The sequence below is a fragment of the Tenrec ecaudatus genome, chromosome 16 (assembly GCF_050624435.1).
Source record: "Tenrec ecaudatus isolate mTenEca1 chromosome 16, mTenEca1.hap1, whole genome shotgun sequence".
NCBI classification, from domain to species: Eukaryota; Metazoa; Chordata; class Mammalia; order Afrosoricida; family Tenrecidae; genus Tenrec; species Tenrec ecaudatus.
Window position 1 is genome coordinate 46918784 of NC_134545.1, and position 27622 is coordinate 46946405.

At 40.4% G+C, this 27622-nt stretch overlaps 1 protein-coding gene across 1 annotated transcript in view; it reads left to right on the top strand.

Annotated features, from left to right (window-relative positions):
- Positions 1-27622, top strand: part of MICU1 (mitochondrial calcium uptake 1) — a 209022-nt gene that overhangs the window by 77071 nt on the left and 104329 nt on the right. Inside the window, exon 6 of the mRNA XM_075534108.1 lies at positions 5811-5925. Coding sequence (XP_075390223.1) covers positions 5811-5925 — 115 coding nt within the window. The remainder of the gene's footprint in view (positions 1-5810; positions 5926-27622) is intronic.

The window sequence follows — 27622 nt, forward strand, 5'->3', positions numbered from 1 at the left end:
TATTCTATGAAGGACTTCAAAACTTCATTGGAAATTTCCATGATCTGTTAATGCAGTTTTTCCATGAACTTTCTGGAAGCCTCTTTTGAATCAGCCCCACCCTGATTCAGGGTGGAGAGGACCAGACTGTGGAAGAGCATACAAAGCAGGAGGCAGGCGTTATCGGTGTCCTCTGGAGGACCAAAGCCTTTGTCTGGAACATACAATAAATTCCTGCAGTAAAAGAAACATCTCAGTTGAGAATGGGCAAAACACAAAGACAATTGCCAAGAAACAATAAATTCTCAACCACAGGCTTCAGCAAGAAGTGCAAATAAACCCCAGTGAGATACCACTACACACCCACAGCAATGGCTAAAATTGAAAATGCCTGCATCACAAATGATGGAACTTGCATACATCGATGATGAGAGTAAAAAAATGGAACAATTTGGCGGAAAGTTTGGCATTTCCATATATAGGAAAAGACATAGCAAATTTCCCACAAATAATGTGTCCAAGGAAATAAATTGCATAGTATGCATGAGAAACTAGTATAAAGGGAAATGTACAATTTCCAAATAATAATAATGTGTTCATTATTTGCATTAAATACATTAGCTACCCTGGTGCTGCAATTCTACTCTGAGTTATAGATCCAACAGAAGCAAAAATATGTATCTAAAAAAGATACATATTAAGAATTCTCATAATCAAAAACTGAAAAAAAACAAGTGCTTATCAACAAGGGAATAAGTAAATTGTATAATTTGTATTATGCATACAATTTTATATACAGGGGATAATTTATGTTAGTAAAACATTAATAAATATATTTAAAATTTTCATTTGTCCAATAGTAGTTCATACCACCATTAAAAGGTAAATGTAACAGTATGTATGATTCTTCCTCACATTATGCTGTGCTATAAAAACTAAACACCGAGCTCTCCTCCCTCTCTCCATTTCTCTGCCACCCCGAGTGTGGTGGTGCTCCGACTTCACCATGTCGTCTCATAAGACTTTCAGGATCAAGAGATTCCTGGTCAAGAAACAGAAGCAGAATCGGCCCATTCCCCAATGGATTTGAATAAAAACCGGTAATAAAATCAGGTACAACTCCAAGAGAAGACATTGGAGAAGAACCAAGCTGGGTCTGTAAGGAGCCCCCTGAAGGGTGGCACGCATGGCCGCATTTTCCCAGGCTCAAATCATGACTTTTGTCCCCATCTGATGACTTGAACTTCTATTGGCAAATAATCTGGTTTATTCCTTGGTTGTTTACTTCCTAATCAAGTTTAACAATAAATGATATAAGGCTGTTAAAAAACAAAAAAAAACTAGACACAGAATATTTGAGTGATTCCAGATAAGTGAAGTCTGGAATAGTGCAATGGAAAATATGGTTGGAATTAACTGCAAAGGAACATACAGACCTTCCACAGCTGATAGAGTTGGTCGATGTTTTGATGAGGATATGGTACACCGGAGAACACATGAGGCGCTTCAAAAAGTTCACGGAAAAATGGAATTTTTCAATGAACTTCTCGAAGTTCATATACTTCTAAAACTGTTTGATTGTATGCCTTTAGTTTTTGTTAGGTGCTGTCCAGTCAGGGCCAGCTCCCAGCTGCCCTGTGTCAAACTACATGAAACCTTGTCTCGTGCTACCCCATCCCCTTCTGGTGAAGCCTTTGCAGCCGCTGTGGCACTTCAGCTCATGAGCAGCTGCCTCCTCCTTTGTCATCGACTCTGCAAGCATGACGTCCATCTCCAGGAACTGGTCCCTCTTGATAGCACATCTAACGCGCATGAGGTGAAGCCTGACTGTCTCAGTTTGAAAGGAGCATACTGGCTGTATTTCTTTCCAAAACTTATTTGTTTGTTCTTCTGGCAGCCCATGGTATAATTCAAAGACTTCAGCTCTTCTCTGATCTTTCTTATTAATTGTTTAGTTTTCACGTGTATATGAAACAATTGAAAATACCATGGCACACCTTAGTCCTCAAAGTGACATCTTTATTTTTTAATATTTTGAGGGGGTATTTTGCAGCAGATTTGCCCAATGCAATGTTAATTTCTTGACTGCTGCTTCTGTGGGCATTAATTATACATTTTACTGTATGTACAGTTTACTTTAAAAAAGATTTTAACATTATTAACAATTTGGTTTCCCCCCCCCCAGGGGTATGAACTAGTAATTCTAAAATTACTTGTTATATAAATTTGAGCAAATGAATAAATATATTGAAAATAATGGAAAACCGTTTTCTCTGAAGATAATGGAAAATGTAGCTTTCTCTTATAGAGAAGAGAGTTATGGTTCTATTTGGAGAATAGCTAAATTGTGCCTTAAAGCACTAGAATAGAATTAAGACATTACTGTGAATGTATAAACTATAATTAATAGATAAGTAGCAGTATTTGTATGTGGAGGTAAACACATACATGTCAGCTTGGTCCCCTGAGAAAACCTAGAAATAATGATCACACCTACCACCTAGAGCTCAGTTTGTAAATATTTCTGTCCACTGAAAGTAGCTAGGGTTTGTTACTGAAACATATTCTAGGATTGGAAAAATATAAGGTGAATCTGGAACATCTAGTTGTACCATACAGATAGAAGTGCTCAAACCTGTTTTTTCTTTTCTTTTTTGGGGGGTGGTGGTGGTGGTGGCATGGGGGGATGGGATAAGAAGAGGTATCAGAAAACAACACAGGACATAGGCATCCATGTTCAGAGGTCACACTAGCCAAATCTAGGACAATGTGATCATTGAAATAAATATCGATAACTAATAACAAAATTGACAAGTCTATACTATATAAAGGAATATTAAAAGGAGAGAAAAGAAAACTCCTCTTTACAATGGATGCCAACCACTAATTATAGAAGGGATGATAGTGTGACAGATCAAATCAGTGCTAAAAGTGGTGAAAGTTTATATAGTCACAACATACTTATGCATAGCCACTTTGCAGTGGAGAATTGGGCTGATACGCCTTAATCAGATAAAACGGGGACAGCCCAACATCACCTGCTTCTGGTGTTATCCAAAGAAAAGGACGAAATGTCACTTGTGTAATCTTCCTGCTGAAGGAGCATGCTCTGACTCTAATCTCGAGGAAACATAAACAAATCCAAATAGAGGGTATTTCCCCTCAATTTTCTACACTGTCTCAATGTAGAAGGACAAAGGCAATTGCAAGTTAATAAAAATTAAAAGTTAAATGCGGTATGTAATATATAATCGTGGATTGCAAGATCCTAGACTCATAGATCTAGACAGGGAAAAAATTTATAAAGGATATTATTGCAACAGTTGACTCAGTTTGACTATGGAGCATCAACTGGATGATGTTTGAGTGGCGTTGTTAAATGTATTGGTTTTGATATATTTGTAATGTAGCATGTAAGAGAATGTCTTTGTTCTTAGGAAATGTATTTGGAAGTATTAGTGTTAAGTGTTGCTGTAAAGGGTCATGAAGTCTCCCATTTACTCTCAAACTAGTGCAAAGAGGAAATCTATGTATAATACACGCAGTGATAAAGTAATGGGTAATAGTTAAATTGCTGGTGGATCTGAAGATGATAGTTCCTTTTATAAACCTTTCAACTGTCTGTGAGTTTGAAATTACATGAAAATTTAGAGTTAGCAACAAAATTAGATTTGCATTTTATCTTTTGAGCATCAGCAAGTCCAGATGATTGTTGGAAAGAGTGTTTGGTACGCTTGGCTTACCTGCCAAGTTCCACTCTGCCCTTCGGTTTTTCTTTTTCTCAATTTTTGGCTAAAAACCAAAACCCAAACCAGTTGCCCTCAGGTTGACCACACCTCAACTTCTAGCTCTGTGTTAGAAAATAAAAGTTCTGACTGTAAGTAATAAATGTATTACTTATTTTTCATTGCTATAGGAATCTCATAATTTTTTTCCTAATTGTTATGAAATGTGTAGCTCCTATACACATTAATGTTTGAGCTAGTAATGGTATGCATTTGGGGGCCTGTACTCATTTTGTATATTTTTTCCTATTCTTAAGTTTGCTGTTTATAATGTAAAAAATGTAATCCTTTGTTGAGAAAATTTGTGTTAACTTCCCCTTGAAAGGCTTTGCTGCTCTAGCTGCTGACCTTTTTTGATCTGATGTGTATGTTTAAATTCTTGGTGGAAGATTAAGTGTGGCATGAGGTCTCCCTTTAACTAGAACCTATTGAATAATGTGCTCATCTTTGCCATCAGCGCAGCAAGCTAATATCGAAGTGCAATCCAGCAGAACAGTCTGCCGCTAGCTGCCACTGAGAAAATGAGAGAGCCTGCCGCTGCTTTGTTGACGGCCCCAAGGCTTCTGCTGCAGGCAGCTCTCTGCGGGGGCTGTTTTGAATGGGTTTACTAAAAAATCTTGCAAACAGACTTCATAATGATTCACTTAGTACTGTGTTTTCAATTGGTTAACCAGTTTTCTTTCCCTTGTGGTGTATGATGGATCTACACTAGACAGAGGTAACCCATTGGATAGCTGTGTACCTTGATGCTGGTGTGTTGGTGCTTGTTGGTTTATTTTCCTGGTACTCCTCCAGAAGTTACGTTTGCAATGCTGCCTCTTCTTATTTTGTGCTTGCATGACATTATAACTTTGATTGCGCTTTGTTGGTTTAGATTCTTAAAACCTTCTTTCTTTCTTTTTTGGTACTCAGAATAACTCTGAACATCTTTGTTTGGCCCAGAACTAAAGAAATTCATTCCAAGTCTAACTTCTTGATGGCTCCTTTTCAGTTTTAAAAATCTCTTCACTGCTGAGTTCATGATCTGGCTAGGAATTCTAAAAAAAAAAAAAAAAAAAAAAAGTCCGGGGTGGGTGGGGAAGGGTAGGTTTGCTTAAATACCAAAGAAGAGAGCAGTTGCTAGATGTAGACAATTACTGACGCTGAGAGAGGCACTGTGTACATCTTTAGGAGGTCATTTAATCAAATAGCCGATTTATGTGATTAAATTAAGTCATGCCTAAAGGTTGGCATACATTTCTCATTTAACATTAGGTTTCAGGATGCTGTTTACTTTGCATATCGTTCTGCATTCCCAAACTCAGATTTCTGGGATCATACAGTAAAACTTTACATTCCTATTTAAGAAAGAAACAGGTTTTCCAAACAGTTATGTGGGCCTGGGAAATAGCAGCTTTCTTCATTTCCGATTATTAACAGTTTGGGGGTTTTTTTTGGGGGGGTGTTTGTTTTAGGGGAGGCAGATTTATTTCCTTTTATTTTTCAGTGTTTAGTTCTTTTTTTAAAACTACTTTATTTTATTTTATATTGAACTACTTTATACAGGAAGGCAAGGAGCGCCGTGGTATAGTGGGTTACTTGTTGACCTGCTAACTACAAGGTCAGCAGTTTGAACCCACCAGCTGCTCCATGTAAGAAAATTGAAGTTTTCTGCTTCCGTAAAGATTTACAGTGTTGGAAACTCTAGGTTTTTGGTTGTTTTTTATACAAGACGATGTATTGTTTTTAAAATGAAAACAAAATTGATCCTTAAGTGGGCTCTATGTTATTAAGGGCAGCTGGTCATAAAATTGAAATTATTTTCCAATTTTTATATTAAGCCAGTATTGAAACGAGCAAAACACACACACGCACACACAGCCTCTTTGTCTTATAATTTTCATCACCTTGAAAACTGTAAAGGATTCATTGATTTAGAATGGCCATCAGAAAAAATGCTTATGAGAAATGGCATACACCTGTCAGATAAATGATGACTTATCACCTATCACTTGTTGTCTAATTCAATTTATCTTTATCTTTTTGATGGGACTCGAACTTTAATAGAAAATTGCCCAGGAACGAGAAAAATTTGCTGATGAAGGCAGTATATTTTACACGCTTGGAGAATGTGGACTCATATCCTTTTCAGACTACATTTTTCTTACAACTGTTCTTTCCAGTAAGTATTGAATTTTCCTTTCATCCATTTGTGAGGATTATATGGTATTATTATTTTTAAAAAACTAAGTTAGGGAGGGGGAAAATGAACAGCAGATATTAAGGGCTCAAGTAGAAGGCAAATGTTTTGAGAATGATGATGGCAACAAATGTTTTTGACACAATGGATGTATTTATAGATTGTGATAAGAATTGTACGAGCCCCCAATAAAATGATTTTTTTAAAAGCTAAGTTAATTGAAGATAGAAGATACAAGTAAATAGTATTTGTTTTGAATTATCAATAATGTATAGCACGACCTGATCTGGGGTGAAGAAGTAAGTATAAAGGTAATGGTAAAAATAAATAAAAACTATGGAAATTGTTTAATTATCTGAAAACTGTCTCCTGTTTACCTCTAGCCTTGTGTATTGATGCTACTCTGTCGTTACTTGCCCTCGAGCGGACTTGAACGCATGATGACCCTGTCTGTGGGGTAGCACTGCTCTGCAGACAGCGCTCAATTAACCCCCCTGCTTTCTAAGCTTGTAATCTTTATGGAAGCCAGCCGATTTTGTCACATCTCTCTCCCATGCAGGCCGATAGGTTTGAATGGCCAACACTTGGTTGGCAGCCGGGCACTTAAGAACTGTGCTACCAGGGCTCGATTATCAAGTATTTATAAAACTCCAAACCAAACTCGCTGCCATCGAGTCAATGCTAGCACATAACCACCCCAAACAGGCCTACACCATTCCTTTTCAGTCAAGTAAATTTGAGAATGCTGTGCCATTTCAGCAGGGGAGTCCTCATGGAATAGTGGTTACACAGTGGGCTGCAATCCGCATGGTTGGCAGTGTGAAACCACCAGAAGCTCTGGGGGAGAAAGACTGAGTATGCTACTCCAGTCAACAGTTACAGTCTTGGAAACCCACAGTGGGGGGTTGAGGGTCTGTGTGTCGCTATGAATCAACATTGAGTCAATGGCAGTCCATTTGGTTTGGATGCCATCTCAGTATCCCTAGTTGTTACAAAAAGTCAAAGCATTTCCATATTTGTCTCAAAAACACCTCAAGACAGAGGGAGGGATAAAGGGGAGCTGATAACAAGGAGTTCAAAAAGAATGAAAATGTTTTGAAACTGATGGTGGCAACAATTGTATAAACATGCTGGATCTAATTGAATTATGAATCGTTACAACATCTGTTAAGAGCTCCCAATAAAATGACTTAGAAAAAATAGTGGTGTTTATGTCTTTCAAATCTGCCTGTCACAGTACTAAAAGATTCAACTATATCTTGCAGAATATTTCATCACTTCATATCCATGCAGGAACCAGTTCATTCTCTTTATTAGTCTTTTGATGGTTGTGTTTATTTCAATAGGTATATTTTCCTTTTTTTTACTTAAAGTTTATTTTAAATGCTATTAACATCTAATTAGGGCCATGCTGTTTTCTGGACTTCCTTCCCCAATGGGGCAATGGCTGTAAAAAGGAGAGTATCGAATGAAGTGGTTCGGGAACGTTCTGTATCACCTGCATCTACTCAGTCTTCTTTCCAACAGCTGATACTTCCTTGCCATGGAGTCATTTCCCTCTGGGAACTGGGAATCAGAAAGGAACTCTGGAAGACAAAAGAGGAGGGGCTGGCAGGTCCTTGAGAAAGCCTAAGAGGAAAAGCATTGGGTAAAGTCAAAGGTTCCTTCCTCAGTAGGCCTTATTTGCCAGTAGAATGAAGCTGCAAAACTGTAAAAGTAAAACTGAAATAACCTATATATTCTGTCTTGGAGAAAGTACTTGTATTGGACAGGGTTCTCTAGAGAGACAAACCAGATTGCTAGTAATTATATATAAATATATTTATAAAGATAGATATATAATTCGAGAAATAAACCATTAAATAATATACAGATAGATAATACAAGAAATTAACAGTTAAATTATAAAGCAGTGAGACACTAGCAGTCCTTCAAGGCTTGAGAGCTGCCAGTTGCCAGTCCCCTTCTGTAGAGAGAGCTGGGCTATATATACCCAGGCAGCAAACAGCAAGGCAGGTCCCCAACTGTCATCAACTGTCAGTCCCCAGCTCCAGAGATGAACATTCCAATCGTGTGGGCTTAAAGGGGCCTCAACTTACAGCGACACAGTCCACAGGCTAGGCATCCCACAGGTAGTGTACCCCTTTAAACTGAGGCACAGAACAACCAAGGTGAGGCTCACCGAGCCATTTGTCCCTCTGCCCTTCAGTTAATCCTACTTGTGTTTATCGGCCAGGCTGGCACAATAAACTATCGCAGTACTTAACCTATAAACTTAATTCTTTTTTATTTTTCTCTCCTCACTTTTCAAATTAAAACTACCTTTCTCCTATTATATCTCAGCTAGGATTTTATAGATAGACCTTCAAGATTAAAAAAAACTTTTTTTTGCATTAAGTTACGAATTATTTCAGGGGTCCTATGGTAACCCTAGAGCTATTTGAATGAAAATGCTTGTTAATTCCGTCTGGCACAGATTAAAGTTTAGGCAGTGACTATGTTATCACTAAATATCTCTGGAGTAGGAAATAGGAACTATGTAATACTGTTTTCTATCCTCAGAGTACCAAACTACACCTTGCTTATAGTAGTCTTCTAAAAATATATGAGTGAAAGGGTTGTGTAAGTTGGGGCTGGTGCCTTTCCCATCTTCCCTTCCCACCCCTAGTTATTTTTTGCGTGCAATCTTTTCTTGAGGTTTTGTAATAGTGATCGCCTACAATATTTGTCTTTTGTGATTAGTATCATTTAATATCATTTCACTCTGTCCTCTAGGTTCAAGAGGGGTTTGTTATGAGGGGTTTGGCGAGTAAGTCTCAGGCGAATTATGCCAGCAAAACTGGATAACTATTTGCAGAAGAATGAAATGTGACCATTATCTCACGTCCTATACAAAAATGAATTCAAGGTGGATCAAAGGTGTTAATGTAAAACCTAGGACTATAAAAATCATCGATGAAAAAATAGGGACAAACTTAGGGTCCCCAATGCCCGGCATAAATACACTGCCAAACATAACTGAGAGCACATAAACAGAAGACAGACTAGATGTCTGGAACGTCCTGAAAATGTACATCAAAAGATTTCACCAAGAACAGGGATGTAGCTTCTCTTGAATCCCTGTTGTGTAGAAAGGAGATCTAAGCCGCCCAGTGATTACACTGCCAGACGGACCTCACTGGACCTCTGCAATCTTCCCTTCATTTCCACAGAGTAGATTGTAGAAAATGTCCCTGATGTCAGGCCCTTACACCTCTTACAATTCCCTCAGACTCTGCTTAGTCCTGTGGATATTTTCATGGTTGGGATGGCTCTGTCGGACTTAGGGCCCCAGGAATTGGTTGATAATGTTTAGAATCTTTTGCTTATAGTCTGTGAGCTCACTTTTTCCACATCCTTGGTCTCTTAGAAACTGGACTGGGATCACAGATATTGGTCCAATTATGACCGGCCTTTCCCTAAAGCTTAGAACTGAGTAATATTCGGTTATACTTAGGCTTCATGATCTGTGGCTTACCTTCACCTGGAACAACTTGGAAAAATGTATAATGGTTGTGCTGAGGAAATGGAAAGTACAAAGGGGGGTTAGAGTCAGACAGTGATTGTCATTGGTATAGGTAATCATTGCCCTTCTGGGGAGGATATCCATGAGACTTTTTTTTCCTCAATGATTAATAATTATTTTTAAAATTTTGTTGTCTTTGAGTAAGTTCCAACTCATAACAACCCTAGAGGGGAGGGTAGACTTCATGTATAGGGCCTTCCAAGGTTGTAATCAATGACAGCACCTTTCTCCCATGGAAGAGATTGTTGGTAAAACTGTTTTTGAAGTAATGGTTATTTGCTCTCTATCTACATAAGCCACTGCTATTGAGTCAGCTCTGACTCATCACTACTCTACAGGGTTTTTAAGGCTATAAATCCTTATGGGAGCAAATAAAACACTGCCACATCAAAAAGTCCTTCAAGTTAGCATAGCTTAGGTAACAAAAATCAGCCCTTATTAAAGCAGCTGCTTGTCTGCACAATAACTTGTATCTCGGCGTAAGTTGTCACTTTGGCCACTACTGAGCACCTGGAATGAAATGAACCAGTATAGAATAAAGCACAAGTCAAGTGGGTGTTGAGTTTTGTTTAATTTTTAGAACTTTGGGAATTCATCATACACGTTTGTATAATTTAGGCATACAGATCCAGTCATGCATTTAAAAAGGCAGTAGAATATGACCTTAATGCAAGTGCAAAGCACTAGTAAGCCTTTGAGAATCTCTCCCCAGGAACCTGGGGGAACTCAAGCTTTTTGACATCTCTGGCATGAACACGCTCCCTTTTCGCAGAGCCTGCAGATCAGTGTAAGGAGGAGAGTTTCGATGAAAGACTTCCTGGTAGCTCTCTGAAGGTCATCTGGTAACTGAGCTGGAGCTGTAGATCAGAGATAGCTGTGTACAGCAGTGATTTGATTCACACGTGGAATTGTGTGTGTGTGTGTCCTATTTTGTACTTTAGAATCAGGGAATATTTTAAAACTTGGATTCTTAACGTGTTGTTGTGAGTGCTGTCTAGTCCATTTTAACTCCGTAGAAATGCCTCATAGGATTTTATAGGGTACATTCTTTATGGGAGCTAATCACCATGCATTTTGCTTTCAGAGCCAGTGATTCAGAAAGCCAACCTTTCCGTTAGCAATTGAGTGTTTAACCATCGGGCCTCCAAAGCCCTCCTTTCTTGACCTGTAGGATTTGGTGTTATCTTTGAAACCCAGCCAGTTGTATTTAAATAAATATATTAAATATGTACATTAAGATGAAATAAAGAACTAGCCTACCATACAAGATTAAGAGAGCATGATTTGCCCAGGGAGAAAGCTCAGAAGGGAGGAGACAAGGGTGAATGCTCTATACATGGGGGGGGGGGGGTGTTTAGAAACAGTGCCATTACATTGTGGGGACTGCAATCAATGTCACTAAACAAAGTGTGTGATTTGCTATCAGGAATACCAGTTTGCTGTGAAAACTTTCACAATGAGGAGTTAATAAAAAGAAAACAATTATACTCTGACCCCCCCCAAAAAAAAGAATAAAGGGCTCCTATATTTAGCCATTGCAGAGCCTATTATGGCAAACCCATAGGAACTGTCTTGATAGTTTCACTGTTTTAGGATTTTCATATAGAAGCAAGGCTGACTGTATGTAAATCGTAAGTGTGTTTTGAAAACATGCACTAAGTGTTTTTTTTTTTTACTTTATGGTCAAGAATTTATTTGAATGGGAACGTGGGTGTTGTAACTAGATCCTTCCCGTAAGTGCTGCTGGGAAGAACGACTTCACACGATTCCTCCCCCTTCCTATTTTAATGGAATCCTGGCTGCCTGTTGACTGGCAACCCACTGTCATCAATTCCAACTCTTAGTGACAGGATGCAGGGTCTGTAAGCCTGCATGGATCAGACAACCTTCGCTTTTCCCAGGAGGAAGTGACCAGCGAGTATGAACTGGCCCCTTGCAGTGAGCAAGCAGTCAATGCTTGTTCTGCAGCAGCTCCAGGGCTCCTTTGACTGACTATAATTGAGAACATAAATTACCATCACAAACTTTTTAGAATCTTAATAGTGATAATGAAACCTTTTTTGAAGTGGTTACTATTTTGCCTATCAAATTCCATTTCTGGAAGTTTAGTCTAAGAAATTAATTATATGTATAAGGATGCTGTTGGTTGAGAAATAATTGAAAAGAAATAAATATCAAACAGTGGTTGAACAAATTGTGATACATTTCTACAATGAAATTCTGTACAGCTATTAATATATATAATTCACAGATTTATTATCATAAAAATGTTTACAGAGTATTGAGTCCAGAACTTACAGGAGGGCTTCAGAAAGTTTGTGGATAAATAGAATTAGAAGATAATAAAAATTTTCCCACAAACTTTTTGAAAGCCCTTTGTACATATAGTATAATACCATTTGGGAAAAGAAAAAAATTGAAAAATGCATGTGTATAATAATAGGGGTGAGTCTCTGTATCTGTGTGTGCATTAATAAAAGAAGAAAACACTGGATAATTGCATTTCTGATCTGTCTGCAACTCCTGTCAGCTCTACCTGGAAATCCAGAATCCAAGATATTCACTATACTCACTGCTTCTACGCTTGCCCAAGATAACTCATATTTTATTTGACTTATTTAATACTTTCTTAATTGGTCAACACAGAGAATTGTCTTGTTAAATAAAAGCTTGGTATTTTTCTGCTCAAAGGCCCCCAATGATTTCAATCTCACCCAGAAGAAAAGCCCAAGGTTTAATACTAGCACTCACAGCCCTATGTGACCACCTCACCACCATCCCTCTCGAGGGAAACATGGGTACCAGCAAGCACCAGAATCTGCTACATTTTTTTTCATGTTAGCCATGGGGCTGGTGGAGGGTGGGGGTGGGGGTGGTTAAGGTATGTACTGTATTTGCTAGCTAATAGTAATAACTTTCCTAATGGTTTTGAAACTTTCTTCTCTTTGTTTTATTATTATTAATACCTATTTACAAAACCTGTCTATGTTGATTGGCACTGTAATATTCTAGAGGTCCATTTAACTGGTACCTTACTATATAGAAATATTAAAAAGGAAAAGGTATTAGTTTCTTAGCTTTCAAAAAAAATAGAAAGCTTCCCTCCCACCACCCCCCATCCCACCCCCACTATCATGATCCCAATTCTACCTTACAAATTCGGCTAAACCAGAGGATGTACACTGGTACAGATAGGAACCAGAAACACAGGGAATCCAGGACAGATGATCCTTTCAAGACCAGTGGTGAGAGTGGCGATACCGTAGGGTAGAAGGAAGGTGAGATAGAAAGGGGGAACCGATTATAAGGATCTACATATAGCCTCCACCTCTGGGGGATGGACAACAGAAAAGTGGGTGAAAGGAGACGTCGGACAGGGTAAGACATGAAAAATAATAATAATTTATAAATTATCAAGGGTTCATGAAGGAAGGGGAAGCAGGGAAAATGAGTTGATACCAAAGGCTTAAGTGGAGAGCAAATATTTTGAGAATGATGGAGGCAACGAATGTACAAATGTGCTTGACATAATTAATGTATCTATGGATTAAGACCTGTACAAGTCCCCCAATAAAATGATTTTTAAAAAAAGAAAGGATTAGAGCTACAGTTAAATGTATTTATGTACCTAGAATATCTCCATGGGCCAAATACTTTTTATTATTATAAATAAATCATTTTATCGGGGGGTTTTACAGCTCTTATAAACATCTAATTGATGTCAGTTGTATCAAACACATTTGTACATATGTTGCCATCATTATCTTCAAAATATTTTTTTTCTGCTTAAGCCCTTGGTATCAGCTCCTCTTTTTCCCCCTCCCTCACACCGTCATGGACTCCTGATAAATTATAATTATTTTCCTATTTTCCACTGTCTCCCCTCAACCATGTTTTTTCTTGTTTGTACCCCTGGGGGTAGGGGTTATATGTCAATCATTATAGTCACATCCCTTGCCCCTACCTTCCTGGTATCGCTACTCCCATTACTGTTGCTGAGGGGTTTATCTGACCTGGATTCCATGCGTTGAGAGTGCTATCTGTAACAGTGTACATGCTCTGGTCTAGCCAGATTTGTAAGGTAGAACTGGGGTCATGATAGTGGCGGGGGAGGAAGCAATAAAGAACTAGAGGAATGTTGTGTGTTTTGTTGGTGCTATGCTGCACCCTGACTGTCTTGTTCTTCCCTGTGACCCTTCTGTGAGGGAATGTCCATTTGTCTGCAGATGGGCTTTGGGTCTCCACTCTGACCACCATCATTTGCATTGATATATTTGTGTCTTCTGATACCCAGTACCTGATCCTGTCAATACCTCATGATCACATAGGCTGGTGTGCTTCTTCCATGTGGACTTTGTTGCTGCCCTGTTAGATGGCCTCTTGTTTAACTTCAAGCCTTTAACACCCCAGATGCTATATCTTTTTAAAGTCGGGCATCATCAGCTTTCTTCACCACATTTGCTTATGCACCCATTTTAACTAAAGCGATTGTGGTGGGAAGGTGAGCATTACAGAATGCCAGGTTATTAGAACTAAGTGTTCTTGCATTGAGGGAGTACTTGAGTACCCAATGCTTGTCTGCTACCTTAATACTTAACCTGTAAATATATGTACATAGACCTATATCTCTATCATTATATATTAATATTTTACATATGTGCATGCTTACATTTATACCTCTATAAATGTCTTTTGCCTCCTAGTTCATATCTCTTTTTTTTCCCACTTTCCTCCTGTCCCACTATCATGTTGGGCCTTCATTCAACCCTCAGTACTTTGGGCTACATCGCACTTGATCAAACCCCATCAGGTATTCTATGCCCTTCTCTCCATAGATTTTAGCTCTCAATTATTGTCCCCGTCTTCCTGGGCTTGTTGGCTCTCCCCTCCCTTTCTCCCACTGTCTCCTCTCCCATGTCCCCCTAGCACCGTTGGCCTGTTGTTTTCTCCTTGGGATTGGTTATCCTGCCTATCCTATATGGATGGACATGAGAAAAAGAAAAAAAGAAGTTATAAATAGTTCCAGGTCTGTCTGCTGACCCTTCTGGTTATTTTCCAATCGGATCTGGTGAAGTGCCACCTCCTGTCCACCAGTTCCGAAGTCTATTTTTGGGATTCCTCAGGGACTTAATGGCTTTGCTCCCTTGCTGCTCTGTTGTTGGTCCCTTCGTGTTTCACCCCAGTGTGGGGGTTTAGACTGGGCACAGTTCCCGCACTGTGTCCCCAGTGCTGTCCCTGTAGCCCCATGGGGCAGTGGGGGGTGGGCATCATGTCTCATGATGGGGCTAGTCCCACAGTCTTCGCTGTGCATTGGCTGCTCCAAGCAGGGATATCCTCCTTGAAGCTGGGTGGGCCAGGATGCGGTATTCTCTCTATCTGTCTCTCTCCTTCTTAGTTTGTCCCCCTGTGGTCTGGGCATCCCCACCACTGCCCCAGACTGTACCTTCAGTGCTGTCCTCTAGTGCCTTCTTCTGGGGAGGGGTGGACGTAGCTGGGACTGAAGCCAGCCCGCAGACCTTTCTGTTTGTTCGCTGCTTCATGCGGTACATTGCTTTCAAGCCTTGGCACCGAGGTTGAAGTCTGGTCCCTTTCTCGCTTTCCTGTGAACGTATTAATACCCTCCTCATGTGTGGGTTAGTGCCCTCTTTCCCCACTATTATGTTCCCCCTACCTTTCCTCTCCTTTTCAGTTGGGCCTAATACTTTGAATGTCTAATCTGTTACCTAGTACCAACTGGGTGCATTGACCCCTGGAAACCCCAAGACAGTCGCACAGTTTAACATCAGTCTTCCTGTGCTGTCAGCTGTCACAGAGTTGCTCTTAATCCAACGGAGTAAATATGAATCCATGAGAGAAGGTATTGGATACTTCACATAAAGAAGTAAAGCAGTGATCCAAAATGTAGACTTATAAAGCAGATAAATTAAAGGGTAATTATCATCACCACAGGAGCACTGCCCTGTTTCCATAAATAGTTTCCCTTTTCAAGTCTAGGCTATATGTAAAGTAACATTTAACTGCATTTTAATAAACAGAATCTGCTTTGCAGACAACAGAGTCACATCTTATCTGTGGTGATTTATTGGGAAATGGGTGCATAATGAACCTGTTCCAGCCCTCAGAGACGAACATGTTCAAAGCAGAACATTGCTGTATCTTAGTGCCACATTCGCACGGATGGGGAGTGTGGCTTCTTGCGCTGCAGAAAACTCATTGGCCATCTCTCTGGACTTTTATAGTGCTAACCCTACTCATAAATCTGCTTTGTGCCTGACTCCATAGGCTTCTGGATGTTGGGGCATTGATCAAACATTTGAGGGCTCCTTCCACAAAGTGGGAGGACACACTTAGAGTCTGGACCAAGATAAATGGAGAGAAAAAGACGGGGCTTGATGAGGTGTTAAAGCAGACTAATCTGCTGCCTCTCAGGAAGCTCTCCTCCAACAAAATTATGTCTCCCTTGTATTGTACCAAGGTGACACCGACACACATCCTACCAGCACAGTGTATGCAGTGGGAATGTGATTTACATAAAGCCTCGTGGGAAAACCCACAGGCAGAGAAACAGCAGCATGACCTGATCACATTCTCTTGTCATTTATCAGGTATGGGTGCTTGACTGGGGCAGACATAGATTAGACTGAGCACAGCTTAGAAAGGGCTGCAAGCTAGAGACTCGGCTCCCCTAAATGCAGGTAGGAGACAAGAAACTTCTAGAAAGCTGTGTGACACTGGGTACTTCCTGGCAGAGAGAGTGGTCTTGTTAAAAATAGGGAGCCTCCACAGGTCCTTGGGGGTGGGAAGGGGCAGGGAGTAGTAGCCTCTTTTTTCAATAAGCTAATTAACATCTAAAGAGCTAGCATTTTGCTTTTTGTCTCTCTTCACTCTTCATTCCAAAAATCACAGTCACCTTTCTTATGAAATAACAGAATTAGGTGTTTGTTTTTAGTCTTCAGGTGAGATGAATTCAGGTGAGATGGTTAGAAATGACCTACATATTCCCTAATAATTCTAGAACTATTTTAAGAGAATACTTGTAAATTCAGAGCACTCTAGATAATGGAAGCTTATACCCTGGATGTGGTCTACTATGACTGGATCTTTGAAAAGAGGAACATGACTTGATGTTAAATCACCAGAATCTTATTAACGATGACTGGACAAAGGGCTTGACACGTAGTGCCTTCATAAATTACATACACTTACTATCAACTGAACTCGTCAGGTAAAACATCTTTTAACACCACAGATGCTTAGAATCCTGAAATCTTTGCTGACGTGGTGGGTCCTTGAATCTTCTTAGTGTTTCTTTTTTACCTTCTAGAGCATGGATGTACCCCCCAAAGGCTCCAGTGTACTTGCTGTTTGGCATTCATCTGCTCTGATTAATATGATGCCATCTGTAGGAAGAGTAATGTGATGTGATAACCTGAAGAATGTCCAGGCAGTCCAAAACTAATCATAATGAGGTTCTAACACAGAAACGAGATTATAGCCTCGCCCTGGATAAAACCAGAAAGGTACCGTATGTGCTCGAGTAGAAGCCGAGTTTTTTCAGCAAATTTTTAATGCCGTTTTTGTGGTAAAATTAGGTGCTTCGGCTGCGATTCGGGTTGACTAATACTCGATTATATACGGTATATTGTTGTTAGCTGCTATTGAGGGATTCTGACTCCTGGTGTACAACAGAAGGAATCACTTCCTGGTACCGCACCATCCTCACAATTGTTAAGTTGAGCCCACTGTTAACAGCCACACTATCAAGCCATCCTTTCAGAGATCTTCCTCATTTGCTCTGCCCCTCTGTTTTACCCAGCATAGCAGTCTTTTCCGTAGACTGATCTCAACAGTTCAATTAGTATTCTTTCCATTCCTGGAGCCTTGTTTTGGCAGATGGCTTCAGTGCAGCTTGAACTTCTTCCTTCAGTACCATCAGTTCGCAATCATATGCTACCTCTTGAAATGGTTGAATATAGACTAGTTCTTTTTTATAGAGAGACTGTGTATTACTTCCATCTTTTGATGCTGCCTATATCTTACATTTTACCCATAGAATCTTTCAAAATTTCACCTTGAAGCTTGAATTAAAAAAAATTTTTTTTAGTTAAGGTATGCTAAAATGTTCCTCTCAGTTTTCTATCTCTAGGTCTTTGCACATTTCATTTTAATACTTTATTTTTTCCTCTCAGGCTGCCCTTTGAAATTTTTTGTTCAGCTCTTTTACTTCATCAGTTTTTCCATTTCCCATATATACTTGAGTATAAACTGACCTGAAAATCAGCCGAGGCACCTAATTTAAAAAAAAAAAATACTTTTATTGGGGGCTCTTACATCTTTTATCACAATCCATACATTTATCCTGTATGTCAAGCACATTTGCACATATGCCACCATCGTCATTTTCAAAGCATCCTCTTCCCACTTGAGCCCCTGATATACACTCCCCATTTCTTCCCCTCCCTCCTCCACCCACCCGCCCTCACAAACCCTTGATAAGTTACAGATTATTTCCGTATTTTACATCATCCTCCGTCACCCCTCACCCAATTTTCTGTTATTTGTTCCCCTGGGAAGAGGTTCCAGGTTGATCCTTGTGATCAATTCCCCCTTTTCCTCCCCTCCCCCAATTCTCCTGGTATCTCTACTCTCATTGTTGGCCCTGAGGGGTTTATCTATCCTGTATTCCCTGTGTTGCAGGCTCTTACCTGTAGCAGTGTGCATGCTCTAGTCATCCAATTTGTAAGGTAAAATTGAAGGCATGGTAGTGGGTGAAGGAAGCACCAAAGAGCTAGAGGAAAGTTGTGTGTTTGATCGTTGCTACACTGCACCCTGACTGGCTCGTCTCCTCCCCGCGACCCTTCTGTAAGGGGGTGTCCAGTTGCCTACAGATGAGCTTTAGGTCCCCTGTCATTCACAATGATAAGATTTTTTTGTTTTTTGATGCCTGATACCTAATGGTGTTGACACCTTGTGTGTTTCTTCCATGTGGGCTTTGTTGCTTCTCAGCTAGATGGCCGCTTGTTTATCTTCAAGCCTTTAAGACCCCAGATGCTATATCTTTTGATAGTCAGGCACCATCAGCTTTCTTCACCACATTTGCTTATGCATCCATTTTGTCTTCAGCTGTCATGTTGGGAAAGTGAGCATCACGGAATGCTGGATTATTATAACACAGTGTTCTTGTGTTAAGGGAGTACTTGAGTTGAGGCCCAGTGTGCAGCTGCAACCTTAATTCTTAACATATAGATATGAGTATGTAGTTCTATTCTCTGCTCGTTATATATCTATATACATGCCTGTATTTAGGCCTCTATAAATGTCCTTTGCCTCCTGTTCTTTCCTCTATTTCCTTTTACTTTTCCTCTTCTTCCACTATCATGGTCAGCCTTCATTTGGGTTTAGTAATCCCTCACTGCTATATTGCCCTTGATTAAGCCCCACTAGGTACCCTACGACCTTCCTTCCATTGATTTCAGTTCACTTGTTCTTCCCTTGTCCCTGGGTTGGTTCCCCCTGTGCCACCCCCCATCCCCCACTTCCTTTCTCCCACCTCCCTTTCTCCCATATCCCCCCTCACCGAACCATGGATCCCATTCGTTTCATCTCCGAATCATTTATGCAGCCTATCTTATCTAGATAGACATGCAGATATATTAATAAGTGCAAAAACCAGGCAAAGCCAAATAAAACAACAAAGGAAGTTAAAACCAACAAACAGTAACAACAATAAAAAACAAAATAACAATAAAAAAAAGCCACTGACAAAAATGGAAAAGCCTATAAATAGTTCAAGGTCTCTTTGTTGGTCTTTACAAGTCTTTTCCACTGTGATGGGATGCCATACTCTGTCTCCAAAATCTATTTTCGGTATTCCCTGGGGTTTCATCACTCTGCTCCCCCTGCTGCTCTGCTGCATGCCCTCAGTGCCTCGCCCCAGCGTGATGGGGCAGACAGTGCACTCTTCCTGCACTGTGTCTCCAGTGCTGTCCCCCGCAGCACCATGGTTCAGTGAGGGACACTGTGTCCCGTGGTGCTCCAAGCACAAACATCGTCCTTGGGGCTTGGTGGGCCAGGATGTCCCCTCCTCCCTCTCCATCCCTTTTCGTTTCTCTTGTGTGCTCCAATTGGACACACCCCTCTCCCCAAGCTGTAGCCCCAGTGTTGTCCTCTGAAGTGCATTCTTCTAAAGCGGGGGTAGGGGGGGTGGGGGTGTGGTCCACAAAGTTGGGAGTGGGGTCAGCCCCACAGACCTCTCTTGGTTCCCTGGTATATGCTGGTATGTTGTAGTCACATCTTGGCCCATTGGGTTGAAGCCTGGTCTCTCCCTCTTCTGTAGAGATATAAGCAATACCCTCCCCTTGGGTGGGTTAGTGCCCTGCTGCCGCTCTACCCATATCTGGTTTTTTTCCTCTTTCCCTCTCATTTAGTTGGCTGCCATGAGTATCCCTGGATTCGGTTTGGCCCCTGTCATAGTTGCTGGACCTCACCCCAAGGATGTGTATATTTAGTAGCTTTTCCCTTATGCATGTTTTTGTTTTGTTTTTTAAAAGCTTACCTCAGTGGACTCGTGTTGTACTTGTCCTTTGGTGCTTGACTTACTTCACTCAGCATGATTTCTTCCAGTTCTTCCCATGCGGCAATGTGCTTCCTATGTTCAACGCTGCTTTGTAGGGATGTGCAGTACTCCATTGTGTGTAGGTACCACAGTTTTTTGATCCATTCGTCTGGTGATGGAAATTTGGGCTGTTTCCAACTCCTTGGAGTTGTGACCCGGAGGCACCTAATTTTACCACCAAAACGGCATTAAAAATGTGCTGAGAAACTCGGCTTATACACGAGTATATACGGTATTTTAAGTACTCTACAATCAAAAGCAAACTTGAAAGGAAATGTTTAAAAATGATGATGGCAACATATGTACAGATATACTGGATACAATTGATGCATGGAATGTTAATAGATCTGTAAGAGCCCCCAATAAAATGAATTTTAATTACAATTTAAAAAGCAAATTTCAAAGTCTCTTCTGGCATCCATTTTAATCTTTTATTTCTTTTCTGTCATTTTTAAAATATTTATTTCAATGGGAGCTTTCGGAGATATTGTAACAATCCTTATTTCAATTAAATCAAGCATAATTATAAAAATACTACCACCATCAGTTTCAAGACATTTTCTTCTTTGTATGATATCAGCTCCCCTTTCTTTCCTTCCCTGTCTTTTTAATGACAGCTTGCTTTCTTTGGATATCACATTCTTTGAATATCACCGCTCATCAGGTCTTCTGTCATTAATATTCCATGAGTCAAATCTGTTCTTAGATGTCCTCAAAATTTAGGTGGAATATACTCAAGGTCATATTTTGCCTCTTGTGGATTTGTTTTAACTTTCTTTAACTTCAACTTGAATGTACTCAGGAGTAGTTGGTCTGTTCCGCAGCCAGCCCTGCCTCATGTTGATGCTGATAGCTAGTTTCTCCATCGTCTATTCCCAGAGACGATTTTATTTCTGTGTATTTGACCTAGAGAAGTTCTTCTGTATTGTACACCATTTGTGATGTTAAAAAAAAGGTATTGCTGATGAAGCAGTCATTGATCTTGCAAAATTCAATCAAGCAATTTCCAGCTTTGCTTCTATCATCTAGACCATATTTTCCATCTACTTTTCCTCCTTCTTTGTTTCCAGCGTTTTACATTCCAATCACCAGTAATTATTAATGCAGTTTGATTGCACATGTGATCAATTTCAGACTGAAGAGATTGATAAAATTCTTAATATCTTCCTCACTAGGTTTAGTGGATGGTGTATAAATTTGGATGATAGTTTTATTGACTGGATTCCTTGTATGTGTGTCAATATATTCTTTCACAGACAGCATTGAACTCCCAGATTTGATCTTGAAATGCCCTTTTTGTTGATGAATGTGACGCCTTGCTCTTGAATTTGTCACTCCCAGAATAATAAGCCATATAATTGTCTAAATCAAAATGTATATTGCTGTCTATCTTATATGAATACGAGTTGCTTCCGCTTTCACTGTAGCAGCGGCTCCCTAACTCGTAGTAGAGGCCGTGTTGACATGTTCAAGTAAAGATAGCACATCTGACACAGCACTTGCAGTTGGAGCTACTGGTTGGTTAATTTTGCTACTTTACTGTCGGGCTATTATGTGAGTCAAACAAGTCAATTAAATATGAGGGGACAGCACTTTAGAGACAGGCAGAATCACAGCTTATTTATTTGGGTTTACCTTAACTTATAACCTTTTTCCTTAAAAATCCAATCTTAAAGAATCCATTTGCAGTCTAAACTCCTTAAAGTGTGTATGATGAAGCTTTCTCTCTCTGCTGCAATATCACACTCTATAAAAAAATGACCTTGATGTTTGTCAGAACTAATTGAAATGGCAATAAGATTCTATGCCGATTCACATTACTAAACATCTTTCACTTAGACATCCCTGGTGAAATGATTGATTTGTTACTAGGAAACAAAACTGTTGTGTGTTCTGGTAAATATCTGTTTTTACAATACGTGCATTCCACCTCTAACAATCAACAGTAACCTATGACTGCTTTTGAACCATAGATTTCTCTACTTCGCTTTCATGAGAAGAAAAAATAAAGTATCTTTTTCTACGTGTAGTAAGTCTCAAGCAGTAATACCAGAGAGGGTCTTGAGATTTTTCAAGGCCAGGCCGTTCAGTGTTCTTTAAAAAAAAATCATTTTATTCTGGGCTCTTACAACAATCCATACATCCATTTTATCAAGCATATTTGTACATATGTTGCCATCATTTTCTAAACATGTACTTTCTATTTGAACCCTTGGTATCAGCTCCTCTTTTTCCCTACCACCCCTCCCCCACATGACCCCTTGACAAATTATTGTTTTCATACCTTATACCGACCACTGTCTCCCTTCACCTACATTTCTGTTGTTCATCTCCGCCCCCCCCCCCCCCGGCAGTAGGGGGTGGAGGAGTGCGGGGGGTGTTAAAGCATTGATCATTGCAATCGGTTCCCTCTTTCTCACCTTCTCCCCCCACCCTCCTGGTATTACTACCCCCATTTCTGTTCCTGAGGGTTTTTTCTGACCTGGATTCCGCATGTCGTGAGCTCTTATCTGTACCAGAGTACATGCTCCAGTCTAGCCATAACTGAAAGACAGGACTGGATTCATGATAGTGTGGGGAGAGGAAGCCTCAAAGAGCCAGAGGAATATTGTGTGTTTCATCAGTGCTATACTGTGCCCCAGTTGACTCATCCCTTCCTGTGGCCCTTCTGTGAGGGGATGTCCTATTGTCTACAGATGGATTTGGAGTATTTGTTCCAACCCCCCTTGTTCTCAACAATATGTTTTTTTTGTTTGTTTTGTTTTAACTGTGATTTTTGTTTGTTTCGATGCCTGTTACCTGATTCCATCAATACCTCATGATCTCACAGGCTGGTGTGCTTCCATGTGGGCTGTTGCTTCTCTGCTGTATGGTTGCTTATTTAACTTCAAGCTTTTAAAACCCCTGACACTATATCTTTTGATAGCTGGGTACCATCAGCTTTCTTCACCACATTTGCTTATGCACCCATTTTGTCTTCAGCGACCGTGTTGGCAGGGTGAACATCTCAGATTGTTAGAACAAAGTGTTCTTAAGTTGAGGGAGGGCTTGAGCAGAGGACCGAAGTCCATCCATTTCCTCAATGTATTGCCATATAAATATCTGTACATTGGCCAATACCTATATTTATACCTCTCTCCATAACTTTGCTTCCTAGATCTTTCCTCTGTTTCCTTTTACCTTCCTCCTGCCCCACCACCACACTTGTCCTTCTCTAGCCTCTAGTAACTCCTCTTAGCTAGACTGCTGTTGCTCCAACACCTCTGGGATCTGTGTCCTCCTTGTTGCTTTTACTTCCCTGGTTGTTCCCCTGTCTGTGGCTTTGTTTCATTCGCTGTTCTTTAACGGGAAGTTAACGCACTAGTGCTCTAATTCTGGCTCTCCAGAAAAGCATAATGAGTCATTTGCTGCCTTTCTTCTCCTGGAAAGTCCTACCAATTTTGGGCTCACACTTAAGTATAGCCTCAAGCTAAGAACAATTGGTTCTTAGGATATGACCCTGCTTGATGCCCACCCTCATGAAGAGATCCATGAAGATATGAGGACTATAGCAAGCAAGCCAGATTCTGAATGAGCTATCAACCTAGTCCACATGGAAAAAGCACACTAGCTTGTGTGATCCAAGGATTATAAACAACAACATTCAAATCCAAAAGTGGGCATGGATCAGAGCTTAAATTGTGAACGCTCAGCTTGCAGAAGGCTAGAGATGACATGAAAGCCCAAAATCCATTTGCAGGGTCCCCACATGGACTAAGCCTCCAGTGAATTCCAGTCTCTGTTCAGAGTCACGAGGATCTGAATGGCCTTGCTATCAGACAGACAGAGAGCATTGTAGAATTGATTATAGCAGACGGAGTTAGGGGAAAGTAAAATGTCTTCATTTCCCTTTGGGCTCATTTTAAAGGTATTTCCATTTTTAATATTTTATGCTTTCTTTTACGTGTGGGTTTTCTATATTTTGTCTTGTCCTTGTTGAGTTTTTGTTCATTTGGTTGGGTGACTGTATTTCATATCATTTTCTACAAATGAAGCCTAGGATAGATAGGTCTAACGAGATAAAACTGGGTTGCTAATCACCTACGGACATGACTGAGGAGGCTGTGGGGAGATGGGGAGCTAATGACAATGAATACATGTAGAAAACTTTCTGAAATTAATTGTGGTGATGATTGCACAAAGCTTCTTAATGTAATTGAATGACAAAATATTTTGGTATGTGAAGTATATGCTAGTTAAAAAGAAAGTTCTTCCCCGATGGATTAGCCAGGCCTGAATAATAATAATAATAATATGCAGATCTCTTTCCCGGACTTGCCTCTCAGTGATCAGGGCACCGAGTTTCAGCCTTTAGAGTGGCTCTACCTTAGGAGTTCTGGTGGCTGGTTCTAATCAGCTAATGGCTTCCATGGGAGGAAGGCCTGCCAGTCTGCCCTAAGCTAAAGTACAGCTTAGGAAGACCCTGTCTTGTGAGTTGCTATGAGTCCACATTAGCTCCGCAGCGTCTCCAGCTAAAGCAAATATCCTGCTTGAGAGTCACTAAGCAAACAAAGCAGTTGCCAGTAAGTCAATCCCAGTACGTGGTGACCCTTGTGTAACAAAGCAGAACTACCTGTACAGCACGTTTTGCCGGCAGGCTTTTTTAGAAGTAGATCACTAGCCTTTTCTGTGGAGGCACCTCTGGGTGGATTTTGTATTGCGAACCTTTCACCTAAAGGCTGGGTGCCTTATGATTTGCACCACGCAAGAACTCCTTGAAAGCAAGTCAGACAGAATAAAAAGACGTAGCAACACTATGCTTGATTTGGTCAAATCCATTTAATCTTAGCTGTAGACGGAAATATTTCAATGTGCCAGGCGTGTGTCTTCAAGAACTAAAGGGTACCAAGATTGAACATTCATGATGATCCTGAAATTGTTGACGATCCTGTGTCAGTCCGTCTTGTTGAGAGTCTTCCTCTTTTTCACTGACTCCCACTTTATCAAGAGTGTGGGGTCCTTCTCCAGGAATGGTCTCCCTGGCAATATGTCCAAAGTGCATGAGAGAGTCTCCCCAGTCTTGCTTCTCAGGAGCATTCAGGTTGTACTTCTAAGATGAATTTGTTCATTTTTCTGGCAGTCCATGGTATATCCAATATTCTTCTTAGAAGCATCAGTTCTTCTTAGAGCTTCCTTATGCATTGTCTAGCTAGCTTCCAGTGCATATAAGGTGACTCAGTGTGCCATGCTTTGGATCAAGCCCCCCTTAATCTTGAAACTACACATTTGCTTTTCAACATTTTAAAGAGATCATTTGTAGCCGATAAGCAAATATAGTACATAACTTAATTTCCTGACTGCTGCTTCCCTAGGTATTTATTTGGAACCCAAAGAAAATTAAATTCTTGTTAACTTGAATCTTTTCTCCATTTATCATGATGTTGTTTATTGGCCCAGTTATGAGGATTTTAGTTTTCTTTGGGTTTAGGTATAATACACACTGAAGGCTATAGTCTTTGATCTTCATTCCACTACCGTCTAGTTGATTCCAACTCATAGAAACCTTACACAGTGTTGCCAAGGCTGTAGAATTTTTCCAAGAGCAGACAGCTTCATCTTTCTCCCACAGAGCAGCTGACGAGTTTAAATCATCACCTGGTAGTTAGCAGACCAAGTGCTTCAAACAAAGTTGTGTCATTTACATATCACAGCTTGCTAATGAATCTTCCTCCAATTCTGATTGGATGTTCTTTGTGTAGTCCAAGGACTCAGAGTGTTTGCTCAGCACTGTGGTGGGCAGAGGAGCCCTGGTGGCATAGGGGGTTAGGATTGGGATGCTAACCTTGAGGTCAGCAGTTTGAAACCACCAACAGCTCCTCGGCATTGGAAACCCACAGGGGCAGTTCTGTCCTGTCCTATAAGGCCGCCTTGAGTCAGTATTGGCTTGATGGCAATGAGTTTGGTTTTTATGGTGGTGACTTGGGTGTTCTGTAATGTTGAATGCTAAGCTACCATTATTTCAAATACCAGCAAGTTCACCCATAGTGGACAGGTTTCAGCTGAGCTAACAGGTTAAGTCAGATTCTCTTAAAAAATGATTGCCATCAAAACCAATTCTGACTCATAGCGACCCTATGGGGACGGCAAATAGTGAATGATAAAGGAAGTATCCAAATAAAATAGAATATACAGTCAGTTACGCTGCCAAAAATAACTGGTTGCCATTCAGCCATTTCAAGAGGTAGCATATGTGATCAAGAACCGACGGTACTGAAGGACATTCAAGCTGCACAGTTGGGCTTACTAGGGTAGACTGGACAGCTTATAATAACCATCTATTAGGGTAAACTTTCACCTGAAACAAAGAATTTTTAAAGCAAGAGTATACTCAGATGAATTCTATGCCAAGTTTTAATAAATTGAAGAATTCCTAACTAGTAAAGGGAAAAAAATGTGAGCCAGTGTGAGACAACAGGGAAAAGCAGAAGAAGGTATTCCTATTTAAGAGATTCTTATTCAGAATTTTTAAAGGCATGTAAAACATGTCGGTGGACCCCATGTCACCTATGGGTCTCCAGTTGGTACAGCCCAAAGTGCTGGGCATAGAATGTGGAGTGAGCTGAGGGGTTGACAATACTCCAAACCGATATAACCAGTGAGTTTGTTCTGTGTCTGGATCAAAATACATCAGAATAAAGAGTATGCTTTTATTATCATAACTCTCTCTCTCTGTACGGGAAGCCATGTAACTTAAGGAAACGTCTGCTACCACCACTGTCACATGTGAGTCAGTAACTACTCTGAGTCCCAGTTATACCTCTTTAAATAATAGACGCAACAGAAGCTTCCATTGAGAGAGAAATTGCCCCTACTAGACTTTCCAGTTTTCAATTTGCCTTTTTAAACTTCAGCTTCACTTTAGCATTTAAGTGTAAATTTCTCAGTCACTTTTGTATCACCACCGTGGCGGCATAGAGAGTTACACATTGGGCTGCTTACCACGAGGTTAGCAGTTCACAACCTCCAGCTGCTCTTTGGGAGAAAGATGAAGCTTTCTACTCCCATAAGTTACAGTCTCAGAGCCCCACGGGGGCAATTCTACCCTGCCCTTTATATAAGGTCAGAATTGACTCGATGGCAGAGAGAGTAATAGTTATTGGGTGTCATTGAATCAAACTGCCTCATAGGGTGTCCTAGGTTGTAACCTTCCTTTAGGGAGCATAATCTCCTGCATAATCTCTAGGTGAGCTGCTAGTGTTTCAGTTAACAACCAGTGCTCACCCATCACGCCACCAGGATTTCTCAGTTAGAAATTACAGTGACCTTTTCTGCCTACCCATATAGAACTTCAGTGATCATGAGTAAACTAGTAAGTGATACATCTTAACAGAATGACATCTTGAAGACTCCTGATGATACTAGCAGTGGAGAAACTGGACAGAACGCAGGAGAAAGCTAGCTTGGTCCACAAGGCAGAGACTTAGCTTTTCAGCTTGTTAGTTTCCAGCTGTATGTCTTAA